General features: G+C 35.5%; 1 protein-coding gene across 4 annotated transcripts in view; it reads left to right on the top strand.

Moving 5' to 3' along the window:
• The window catches only part of ZMAT4 (zinc finger matrin-type 4), a 756,392-nt gene that overhangs the window by 112,757 nt on the left and 630,326 nt on the right, over positions 1-13,309 (top strand). For all 4 annotated transcript variants that reach the window (XM_074287328.1, XM_074287326.1, XM_074287329.1 and 1 more), the window contains one exon: positions 3,561-3,666. In XM_074287328.1, the coding sequence (XP_074143429.1) occupies positions 3,565-3,666 (102 nt within the window). In that variant the 5' untranslated portion in view covers positions 3,561-3,564. The remainder of the gene's footprint in view (positions 1-3,560; positions 3,667-13,309) is intronic.

The raw sequence follows: 13,309 nt of genomic DNA, 5'->3' as shown, positions 1-13,309 counted from the left end.
TCAAGTTCTCCCATTTTTGAGGAACTCTTTATCATTCCCCTAACTGATTTCCACTCAGAGGTTGCCTTTAATGTACTCTGTGTATATTTTGTATGTCCTAGTTAATTAACATGTTGTGTCCCCCATGAGAATATGAGCTGCTCGAAGTCAGGGACAATTTTGCTCTTTTATATCTCTAGTGCTATACCACAGTGCCTAGTACATCGTAATTATTTAATAAATGCTTGTTGACCAATTGACTTATTGATTGACAAGATTTACTATTATGGAGGTAGTAGGGTAGATTTATTCTGTGACCTACCTGAGGGCAGAATAAAGGGCAAGTTATTTTAAGCCTCAATCGACTTCTCTGGAAGGCAGCACTTGCCAATGCTTAGAAGTGTCTAATATGGAATATGCTGCCTTTGAGGCAGTCTGTGCTCATTATCACAGAAGTTTAAGGAGCAGCTTGATGATAAATTGTGAAAGACAATGGGAGACAAATCTGTGAATTGAGTGGCAAGTTGTTCATATGATCTAAGGTCTTTTCTGAAATTCTGTGATCATAGGTAATTTTTGCTCTACAATTCTGCAAAGGAGTCTTTGCGTCCCATACAACACCATTGTAGTGGTTCATGCAGCCATTTCTAGGGGTTCAGAAAATTGGAAAACAGCTGGTTATTCAATAGGAAGGAGGTGGTCGAAGAGAAACTACCTCAAATGGTAGGACAGATCAGATTAACAACACAGAGCTTTCTCTCAAGGAGAAAGAAACAGGATTTAGGATGAGGATATCCAAGAGGAGAAATGGAGGTGTACAAGGAGTAACATGTCTTCCCTTCATGTATTTTCCATTTCAATTGTATTACACTTTGGCAGCTTTAGTCAAAAGCATTTTACTGATTTCTTTTCTTCCCTAAAAGTTAAAGATTAAGTGCTTATATCTATGGTGTATATGTATGTGTGTGTGTGTATGTATGTATGTATATACATGTATATGTATATTATATATACACATGTGTGTATATGTGCTGTGCATATGTGTGTATATATATCTATATCTATACATTTGTCATAAGCTTGGAGTGTAAAATGGACTAAATTGGAGGTCAATGAGTCCAAAACTCTCATTTAGCAGAAGAGCAAGTCAAGGCCCAGGGGAGTTAAGGCCACCTATGTGTAAGGCTCAGAAATGGAATTTGAATCCTAGAAGTTAACCAGGTCAGATATTGCCTCCTATCCTAATAAGATATTGTTTCCTATAAATCACTGACAGTTGTTCACCTAGTATCTGTTTTAAGACCTTTAGTGAAAGGGAATTTGGTGCTTTATGAAGCAATGTATTCTGCCTTAGGGTAGATAGAATTGTGAGAAAATGTTTCCTTCTATGAAGCTTAGATCATGCTCTTAGTTACTTCTACTACTTATTGATCCTAATCCTATCCTCTGGGGCCATACAGATTTAGTCTAGTCCATGTTATAACCTTTTAATTATTTAAATGAGGGAATGAAAATAATTTATTAAGCTAATATTATATTATTTTAATATTATATATGATAAATAATATAATTTATTAAGCTAATATTATATTATTAGCATATAATATTATTATGTGCTAATCACCCTTCTAGGAGTGCTATGGTTTCCTAAATTTCCAAAATCTTCTGCATAATAAACATGCCCAGTTTCCTAATATGATGTTTTTTTTTTTAATCTCCCTCAACTTCCTGCTTATCCCATCCTTTAAACATATACTGACTTTTCAGTTTCTTTTCTAAAACTAGGAACCAAAAACTGGACAACATTCCAAATAGACTCTGACCAAGACAGAGGCTAGTGGGGCAAAAATCTTCTTTATATATAGATACTTATTTTGTTTGGGGTGTAACCCAAGCTAACTTGACTCTTATGTCATACTCTTGAGATATATTGAGCTTTTAGTCCACTAAATTTTTTTTAGAAGTTGGAGTTATTGATTGGCTTTTTGGAACCTGGCTGAAGTAGGGAGAGAGAAAGGGAAAAAAGAAATGAAGGAGACAGAGGTAAGGAAGGGAAAAAGAGAGACAAAAGAGACAGAGGAAGGAAAGGAGTACAAAGAGAAGAGAAAAAAGAAGAGGAGGGAAGAGGGAGAAGGTTAGAAGGCACACACAGAGAGAAAAAGAGTGAGTTAGAGAAAGAAAGAGAGGAGAGAGAGGAAGAAAGTGAAAGAGTAGAGAGAGACATAGAGAGATAAAGAGACAGAGAGAGAGACAGAGAGACAGAGAGATAGACAGACAGAGCTGGGGGAGGAGGGACAGGGAGAGAGGGAGAGAGATGCTATAGTTCAATGTTAACATATGACTACAATGTTCATTCTTAGCACACTATGGTACAGGATATTAAGGAAGAATGGCAGATCTAATTCAGCCTTCCACTTCTCAGTATAGCAACCGAACTCTAGGACTTAATTTTACTTTGCTTAGAGGCAGTAGATTTCAGTTCAATTTATTTGAGTAGAAGAGTTATCCAGACTTTTTGTTTCTTATGGGAACAAAACACAGCTAGGTGTTTTTATGAGAATAAAAAAGATTCCTTGTGACCTAGTTTGGAACCATAGCAAAGAAGCTAGATGACAAGTCAATGAAGCACTCACTTGGAGTTCAGGAAGACCTGAATTTGAATCAAGCCTCAGAAACCCTCTTGTGTGATTCTGAGCATATCATTTAATTTTTTTCTTACCTCAGTTTCCTCAACTGTAAAATGGGGATCATAATAATATCTATCTTCTAGAGTTGTTGTGAAGATCCTGTAATATTTGTAAAATATTCAGCATAGTGCCTGGAACCTGATAGATACTATATAAATATTCATTTCCTTCTACTTTCTCACCTCCCCCACAAATAATAGTAGCAAGACTGAAGGAAACCATGGTCAAAAGTTTCACACTTCCTCTCTGCTACTTATCTGCAACAGCCTCTTAACCTTTCTCAGCCCTAGTTTCCTCTGTTATAAAATGACAATGAATTGTATGACCTTTGAGGTCCTTCCCATCTCCCAATATATGAACTTATGATCATATTTTCCTAAAGCTAAAGGGAAGTAGTTTTTAACCTTTTCTAATATCAGACCTTTTCCATGGAAAAAAAGGAAAATTTGTAAATTCTTACTTGATATATGATCAATATTGAGCAATTGAGAAAATGTATAATGATAAAATATAGGCTAAATAATATAGGATAAAATCATTCTAAATGATTTTATACTTTATTAGTTATAATAGTATCTACATACTTTTGAAAATAACAGTAAATATATATATATATGTATATATATATATATATTCACATTATAAAAGTCTTCATGATCCTTTCAAGGTCTATAAAGGTCACATTTTGGGAACTACAGGTATGAATTGTTACTCTTGTTACAATGTAACTTTTATTTTTGTGATTGTATAGCCTACACCTAACACCTTAGTTGGTGCTAAATAAATGTTTGTTAATTGATAAATAAACTAGGTTTATGAAATCTTACTCAAAAGTTATAGCAATATCAGAACAATAGATTCATTTTTAATTTTTTTCTATTGATCTCATTTTAGCCAGATGAAGTCCCCTGACTTGGACCCGGATTTGTTTACAGAAAGTTACTGCAAGGTGTGCAGTGCTCAGCTGATCTCTGAATCTCAGCGTGTGGCACATTATGAGGTCAGTACTTGTTTTTCATTCACAGCATAAAGTTTTAAGAAAAAGCAATATTAAGATGACAGGAAAAGATAATGCTGAATGTTGGAGGGGATGTGGGAAAACTGGGAAACTAATACATTGTTGGTGGAATTGTGATCAGATCCAACCATTCTGGAGAGCAGTTTAGAATTATGCTCAAAAAGTTATCAAACTGTGCATACCCTTTGACCTAGCAGTGTTTCTACTGGGCTTATATCCTAAATAGATCTTAAAGGAAGGAAAGGGACCCACATGTGCAAGAATGTTTGAAGAAGCCCTTTTTGTAGTTGCCAGAAACTGGAAACTAAGTGGATGCCCATCAGTTGGAGAATGGCTGAATAAATTATGGTGTATAAATGCTATGGAATATTATTGGTCTGTAAGAAAATATCAGTAGGATGATTTCAGAAAGTCCTGGAGAGACTTACATGAACTGATGCTAAGTGACATTAGCAGAACCAGGAGATCATTATATACTGCAACAACAAGACTGTACAATGATCAATTCTGATGGACCTGACTCTCCTTAACAATGAGATGACTCAAACCAGTTCCACTTGTTCAGTGTTGAAGAGAGCCATCTACACTCAGAGAGGGAATGGAGTGTGGACCACAACATAACATTTTACTCTTTCTGTTATTGTTTGCTTGCATTTTTGTTTTCCTTCTCGGTTTTTTTTTCTTTCAAGATCCAATTTTTCTTGTGCAGCAAGAAATATGTATAAATATATTGGATTTAATTTATATTTTAACATATTTAACATATATTGGACTATCTGCCATCTAGGGGAAGGGGTGGGGAGGAGGGGAAAATTTGGAACAGAAGGTTTTGCAAGGGTTGATGTTGAAAAATTACCCATGCATATGTCTTGTAAATAAAAAGTTTTAATAAAAAAGAGCAATATTTCCTTTGGCTCTGAGGAATGCAACAGTCTTTAGAATGTTCCCTTCTCACCGTGGACCCAGCTTTAAGGGCACATGATGGATATCCAGCTAGAAACTGAGAGCAAAGTTGATCTGGAAAAAATAGGAAAGGCCTCTTATCCTAACAATATTCTCTTCTCACCTATTCACTCATACTTTACGTTTATTTGCCAGGAGAAAAAAAGTTTAAAATTCCCACCTACAACAATGTCTTCATCTCTAAAATAACTGAGTTGAACTAAGTAATTTTGAGATTCATTCTAGTTCTAAATATGGTTCTGTGATTCTTTTGTACTAGTCATGGTATAGTGTAGTGGGAAGAATACTAAGAATCTGTAGAAATTGGGTTTAAATCCTGCTTATTTTGTCACCATGAGTAAATCATTTTAAGGAGCTCATATTCTAATGGAGGAAATTAAATATAAATAACTAGGTATGCATAAAATAAGCACAAAGTAGATGGAAGGTAATTTCAGGACATTAGCAGCTAAGGGAATTAGAAAAGACTGTTCAGAAAGTAATACTTGGGTCTTAAAGAATGGTCAGGAAACCAGGAGTCAGAGATCAATAAGGACATAGAGCATTTCAGGCATTGGAGATGGCCAATGGAAAAGCATTTGGGTGGATGAGATAGAATGTCATTTTCAGTGACATTTTTGAGTATGCCAGTCTTATTGGGTCATAGACATGATGAAAGATTTAGTGCAAGGAGGCAGAAAAGTTAGAATTAGGGTTGGAAACCTATACTTTAGAACTATTACAAGTTGAATGGAGGATAGATTGGAGTGGAGAGACACGTGGGGCAAAAGAACCAACCAGAAAATATAACAAATATTCAGGAGAGAGTTGGTGGAACCCTAGATTAGGGTGGTGGGAAGATATGAGGAGTTATATGAAAATCTGATGAAGTAGAAACAAAATTTAATAATATTTGAATACATGGGGTGAGTGTGAGGAGTATAAGTTGATAAAAAGTTTCTGAACCTGTTTGAGAGAATGGCATTTTTGACAGTGAGAGGACAACTTTAAACAAGGGAAGGACTGGGGAAAAATAAAAGCAATTTTGTTTTGGAGTTTGAAATTCTTACAAAACATCCAGTTTGAGATATTCAAGAAGTTGTAGATGTATGACATAGGTAGCTAGCAGAAAAAAACTAGGGCTGGATCTTCACATCTGGAAGTCTGCTGCATAGAAATGAGCATTAAACATATGGATTTTGATGAGATGATCAAATGTGTGTATGCATGCGTGTGTGTGTGAGAGACAGAGACAGAGAGAGAGAGGGAAACGGTGACAGAGGGAAAGTCTTGGAGAAAATTCACCATTTGTGGAAGAACCAGAGAAGGCACTTAAGAATACATAGTCAGAGGGCAGGTAGGTGATGCAGGGGATAAAGCACCAGACTTGAAATAAGAAGGCCCTGAGTTCAAATCTGACCTTAGATACTTAACACTTCTTGGCTGTGTGACCCTGTGCAAGTCACTTAACCCCAATTACCTCTGGAAAAAAAAAGAATACATAGACAAAAAGGGGGAGAACCAGCATTTTTTTCTTTATTTTTTCCTCTTCTACCTTCTCTTTTCCCCCCGGATATTTCCAATAGCTGTTGTTTGATTATGGCAATCACTCAACTTCTAGATACACTGCTAGGACACTTGGTTGCCAAGTAACCAAAAAGTCTTCTGATATTTCTTCTCCCCTCACAAATGTTCATCTTATAAGAAATTTGTAGAATTATTTGAAGGGTACTTTTTTCCCACTAAGTAGTTAGGAAGGCCTGAGTTTAAATCCAATTTCAGAAATCTCTTAACCATGTGACTCTAGGCAAGTCATTAACCTCTCTTTGCTTGAATTTTTGCAACTTTGAAATGATGATAACAATAAAGCACCTACCTTTTAGAGTTGCTGTGAAGATCAAGTGAGATAATATTTGTAAATAGCTCATTGTCTGGCACATTACAAGCCCTTATAAACCTTTTCTTCCTCTTCTTTGTGGCTCAAATTCTCCACATAGAGGGATTTTTAGAATAAATAATTTTTTAGGTCACTAAAATTTCAAAATTTTAAAATTCATTATAAAGTCCTATGAGGAAAAGACTTATGTAGGGAGGCAATTTGGTACAAGGGAAAGAATATTTGTTAGTTAAAGGACTTGGAGTTCACATCCTCCCTTTATGCTTATTGATTGCATAATTTGAGGCAAGTCACTCAATCTCTTTGGATTTCAGTTTCCTCATCAGTCAAATGAGGAAGTTGAACAAGTTGGTCTTGATACTTTTTTAAAGTTCTAGAGCCATGATGTTGTAATTAAGTGACATCAGAAATTTGACTATGTACATGGGATGGTGGGAAAAAGCATGAAGGTATTTCTTGGCTTAGGAATGGTGCTACCAAAGTAAAAAGATGTTGTAGGTAATGAGTAGTGGAAGAAAGGACACTAAATAGGGAGAAAAGGGAGCTCCTGTAAAAGAGGTATGACTTGCTTTGCATTTTGATGAGGGTTGGTCCAGACTGAATCCCTTTTGTTTTCCAAAGAATCTATCAGTGGAAACAAGAGATCCCAAGTGTAACAGCTCGGGAGTTATTTTTGATTGGCGAGTGAGCCAGCAACTTTTGTGTTGTCTGTTAAGTCTGACAAATGCCTGATGTGACAATCTTTGCCATGGCTTAGCAGAGCCAATATTTTTGATGAAGGCAAAAATAATTTACTCTTCAAATGATGATTCCACAAATTTCTTGTAAGACGAACATTTGTGAGGGAGAAAAAAAAAAGATGGCAGAAGACTTTTTTTTTTTTTTTTTTTTTTTTTTTTTTGTTACTTGGCAACCAAGTGTTAGGGAAAGGAAACAAAAACAAAAAAAGCAGACTCTAAAAGGAGAAGAGCAGCAGGGTTTAAATAAAGAAGTGTTTTATTGTGGGGTGTATTGTGCTATCTTGCCTATGCCACATTTAAATGGTATCCTTGTGACCCTTCCCACTGTTTCTTTTGTTGTTGCCATGTGAACTTGCCAAGTAATATCTGTGATTTGATGACAACTAGGTGGAAAAAAAAAAGATGTTTAAAGAAATCAAATTAGTTAGATGTGCAACTACAGAATTGCAGAATCTCAGCTTTTGAAATATCTGAAAAGTTACTTAGTCCAAACTATATATGAGCAGATATCCCCTCAGCAACATTCCTTGGCATGTGATTATCCAGAATATATTTGAGACCCTCCAGGAAAGGGGAAACATATTATATCCTAAGAAAGGCAATCTAGTTTTGGATAACTCCAATTTTAAGGCAGATTTTGTTTCTATTCTTTCTGCAAGGACTACCCATTGTTTCTGGTTGAACCCAGCAGAACCAAGCAGATTAAGACAAATCCCTCTTTTTCATAGCAGCCCTTCAGATACTTGAAAGGCAGCTACCATGTATTCCCTAAGTTTTCTCTTGTTTAGGTTAAACATTATTTAGTTCCTTCAACTGATCTTCCTAAGGCATAGTTTCCAATCTCTTATGATACTGATCACTTTTAGACTTCTAATTTCTTATTCTTAACAGGTTATCCTTATCCCTTGCTCTGCCTCAATATAGTCAACACTTGCTAATATCTCTTGCATATGACTTTCCACTTCTCTTATAAAGCCACTATTATTATTCATATCCTTATCACCTCTCACCCAGATTATTATGATAATTTTCTATCCTTCACACAGCTGCCAAAGTTAATTTTCCTAAAGTGCCATTTTGATCATGTCCCCTCAATCAACAAATTCCAGTGGCTTCTCATAATCTTTATAATTAAATATAAACTTCTTCTTCTATTTGTATGTAAAATTCTTTATAATCTGGCCCCTTTCTTCCTAATTAGTCTTCTTAGACTTTCTTCTCTATCTCAAACTCTTTATTCCAATCATCTGGGCCTGTTTGTTGTTTTGCACACACAATGTTCCATTGCCTGTCTGTGCCTTTGTATTGTCTATCTCCCATACCAAAAATACACTCTCCTTATCTTCACCTCCTAGAATCCCTTCCTCCTTTTTTTTTTTTTTTTTTTCCAGAACTCAGATCAGGTGCCCAATTTCTTCATGAAACATCACCTGGTTTCTTACCCTTCTCAAACTCTCCTTTAACTGGCTTCCAAGGAACCCTTTTCTCAGATTGCTTTATATTCATTTTGTATAAATGCCACATAGATTGTACATATTTGGGTTGTCTCCTCTATTATGACACTAAGCTCCTAGAAAGGAGAGGATTTTTTCTTCATTTCCTCAACCTCATATAAAGGGAATAGTAACTAAAGGCTTGTTGACTGATTGATATATTAGCTTCTTAATAAATGTTAAATGGATTGGATTGTCTTTGATCTCCAGTTGACACAGTCGTAGCATTACATCTTTTCTGAGGAGGAGAGAATTGCATGGAAAAAATATTAGTGTTTATTGAATGTATTGGAGTACAGAAAAGGTAGAAGAAATAGAAACAATGACAATAGTTATATTATTAGAAGCATGTAAGCTCTGCAGTCATTATTGCTGCAAATCATACAAACATTACATAATTTCTTATTAAACAGGGATAACAGCTAAATGATATTCCATGGAGGAGCTCTAGGCAGAGCTTAAATACCTCTGTCAATGAGACAGTATAACATGCTGTCTCACCTCAAAATTCAACCAGACCAAATAAATTACTCTTTCCCCTCATAGAGTTGTGAATATAAGCTGTGTCTACATGACATCCAAATCAGTCAGATCGGCTTTTTAGCACTTGGCACCGTGTGGATCCAGAAACTGGTTGCTTAACTTTTCAATTTTTTATTTTGGCATTATAGAGGCAGGGTGCCCTGGCATGATGGGCTCAGGGTGAAGAAGACCTCAATTCTAAACTTTCTTTTGATTTTTATTAGCTATGTGATCTGAAGTATCTTTTAACCTTGATGGGCCCCAGGCAGTTAATTTCCTTTGCTTTTTTTCCCCAAGTCAAAAATAAGTTCTGTTCTGTACTGGTGGTGCTAGTTCTTATACTGTGAGTTTTCCAAATTACAAAATCAAGGATGTTTTGTATTTGTTTTGTTTTGGTACTATGTAAACATAGGCATAGGACTGAAAAGCTACTATAGAAAGAATAAATCTTTTTTTTTTTCCACTTCTAACAAATACATTTTACCCATATTCTGTTTTACTTCACCTCTCAATGTATTCTTTTCCATATCCCTCCCAAAGAGCCAGCTCAGGTAGCTAGATATAAAAGATTTGGAGGAAACAGTTCAATAATACTAATCAATCTATTGAAACATTTTAATATTAGATACAATGAATATTTATTCACTGTGTATAGTTATGTGTTAAGCTCTGTGCTAATCACTGAGGGAAAAAAAAAAAGAGAAAAAACAGTCTTGCCCTCAAAGAGTATGTAACCTAATAAGAGAAACATAATTATACTTCCTCTGCAAAGAAGTAGAGGGAAAATATTTTCTGTTTTTTAGAACTAAACTTGATCATTACAGTCTTCTAACATTCAGTTTCTATTGTTTGTTTTTAATTCTTGCTATTTATATTATTATATTTGTTATGTATCGATTTTCTTGTTAAGTTTATTTCACCTTGAGATAGATCATATCAGCCTTCCTATGCTTCTCTATTAATATTTATCATTTTTATAATAAAGTAATATTCCCTTATATTTATATGCCAAAATTTGTTTAGTCATTCCTTAACTGATGGGCATCAACTTTGCTTCCAGTTCTTGGCTGTCACATAAAGTACTTTGATAAATATTTTAATGGAAGCAAGGTCCTGTTTAGTTCAAATAATGAATTCCATGAAGTAATCAAATATATTAAAATTTATAATTATGTAAAATGTCATAATTGGTTCTAGCTCAATAGAAATGGACAATGTGAATTTGAATAATATCTCCACTTCTTAGGATTTATTATTTACACTAATTAGTACCTACTTATATATGTGGCCTTTCTTTTTTTTTAATCATCAGTCTCTTTGGGATATATGTCTAATGGAGTACTCTTTACATATAAGGATTTATACATATCTTTTTCTTTGCACAATTCCAAATTTCTTTTCACAAAAAAGGAAACAATTTTCTTTCTCATGTTCATTTGAACAAAACAAGTATTGTGTATCTGTTTCTCAGTGCATATAAAGTTTCATGGGAATTTAAAGAGTAGGTAGCATTTGGAAAGACCAAGAAAGGGAAGGCAGAGTCTTCCAGGAAGGATAATGAAACAAACAATCAACCAATCAAAAATATTTATGTTAGGCACTGTGCTAAGCATTGAGGTACAAAAAGAGGCAAAAGGCAGTCCCTGCTATTAAGGAGTTTGCAGTTTAATAGAGGAGATTATAATCTAATGATAACAAAGACACAGAAGTTAGGAAAAGTAGCATGAGATAATAATGGATAAAGATGGTTAGGATTTAAAGACTCTGTATTCTAGTCATGGCCCTGTGAATGACTAGTTGGGCAAGTCACATTTCTCTTAGGATCATCATTTTCTTCATGTATAAAATGGCAGGGTTAGACTGTATGGACTTTTAAAATTCTGTTATGGGCCAGAACTCTGAAACAAGAATTCTTACAAAGTATTAAGTCAGTGGAATTGATAAAGACAATGGTTATCTAGTTTAGTATGGTGCTTAATAGTTCTCTAGTTTAGTACATGTACTTAGTACTTAATATAATTCTACAAGATTCACGCCTACAATAATGTAATTATGAGAACATATAAGCTGGTTCAAACTCAGCCAGAATCAGAACCAAAGAAGACAAAGGACTGGAGGTGGGAGCTCAAGCTCTTGAAGCCAAGGAGAGAGATTCATTCCATCTTTGGTCAGGCTCCTGGTAGCTGGCCTCCTGCACTTCTCCACTGAAACCAAGACTCTGAAAGGTCTTTAAGAAAGCTAGCCTGAGCCCCAGGCAAGGAAACTAGATTGTGAAGGAGGCAATAGAGAATTTGGACTTTGGACTCTAACATCTCTTGTGGTGATTACTGAAAAGAAGGCTGTTCCAAGACCTCCAGAAAACCACCAAGAACATTACAATTTGGATTCCCAGACACATGAAGTAATGGACAATAGATTGGTTTTGGACTATTTCTAGGACTTATGGACATATATAATTCCTCATGTTGATTCATGTTGTTTATTATGTAATACCTCCTATGTTGATGATTTTATGTATACCTGTTTCAATTGAGACCTTCAGAAATCTGCTAATTTGCTTTGATTCTGCATTTCCTTTGGTGTTTTCATCTCCCTTCCTGAGACATCAGGGAGGGTGTGATCACCTCCTTTTGGGGGGCATGACCACCTATGTTCTAAAACAAAAGAAAGCTGGAGATATTATGGGCCAGAATTCTGAAACAAGGATTCTTACAAAATTCCATCCAGCTCTAACATCCTCTGGGTCCAAATAAGTAATTTCCCAGCGTTCAAATGCTACTTAAGTTTCAACACTCTGTCTAATTTTCTTATCCATACCACTTCTTTGATTACATCAACTCACAAGTTAGTACCCTGGATACCTTAGAATCATCCAGAGTCAGGATAAGCAAAAGTCCTTGGTCTTTATTCTTGATCTTTAGTGGTAGAAGTGAAGGGAATGGACACAGGAACCTCCACACTCTCTTTCTCTTCTTCTACTGCCAAAAGTAACTCTGGCTTGTCTTCCTCCACCCTCTAATCCCTCCTACAATTCTCTGTATACACCAACAGATCAAGCCAGCACAGAATAGTGGGAAGGGCCATTTTCTAAGCATATGCTAATAGAGTATTGTCCAATTAGTAATTAGCCTCAAGTGCTTGGTTGACCTACCTCAGTGCATCAACTCAAGAGTTTCAGCCCTTTACAATGGAGTCTTTGTCCTATGAATAACAGGTCATAGATTCCTGGATTATTAGAGTTGGAAGAGACTTTATATCTACTCCAACTCCCTTATTTACCAGTGATGAAATAGAGAGATGAACTTGTCCAAGGTGATGAAGCCAGTTAGAAACTTTAATTCCAGTTTACGTCGGACACAGATTCTAACCCAGTACTCTTCTATCTACTATGTTAAAAGTTATAAGTCATAACTCAGTTTGCCAGTCAACAAACATTTATTAAGCACTTACAACATGGAAGCAGCTTAGGTGGCTCAGTGAATAGAACATTGCATCTGGAGTCAAGAAAATTTTATTTCAAACCTGATCACTGAATGGGTGTTGCCTCAATCAAACTGAGGCAGGTTAAAGACTTTAGTTTAAAAAAGGCATAGGTCTCCTACTGCATCTAGGACTATCTCTAGTCATCTTGACCTGTACTTTATCACTACAGCCAAATGGCTCTGGAAGACAAAGTGAGACTGGTGATGTTGCACAGTCCTCCACCACTTAAATCCAATTCACTCACATGTCAACTCACATGTCATAGCATCACCCTCCTTGATGTCCTGGTCCTCTTCAAGAATGAAGGACAAACAACAACAACAACAATAGCTGGGCACTTAACTTTTATCTTAATTCACTAGGGAAGACAATGGCAAACTACTCAAATATCTTTGCTAAGAAAATCCCATGGATAGTGTGGCCCATGAAATTGTAAAAAATCAGACACAAGGGAACAACAAGTACTGGATATGCAAGAAATATACCCCTCAAAGGAAAACAAAATCAAAACCAAAAGAAGAATATATTATAGTTGGAGAGATAACATT

The sequence above is a fragment of the Sminthopsis crassicaudata genome, chromosome 2 (assembly GCF_048593235.1).
Source record: "Sminthopsis crassicaudata isolate SCR6 chromosome 2, ASM4859323v1, whole genome shotgun sequence".
Lineage (NCBI taxonomy): Eukaryota > Metazoa > Chordata > Mammalia > Dasyuromorphia > Dasyuridae > Sminthopsis > Sminthopsis crassicaudata.
Note: the sequence above shows the minus strand (reverse complement) of the source record. Positions and strands in the feature narration are given on the sequence as shown.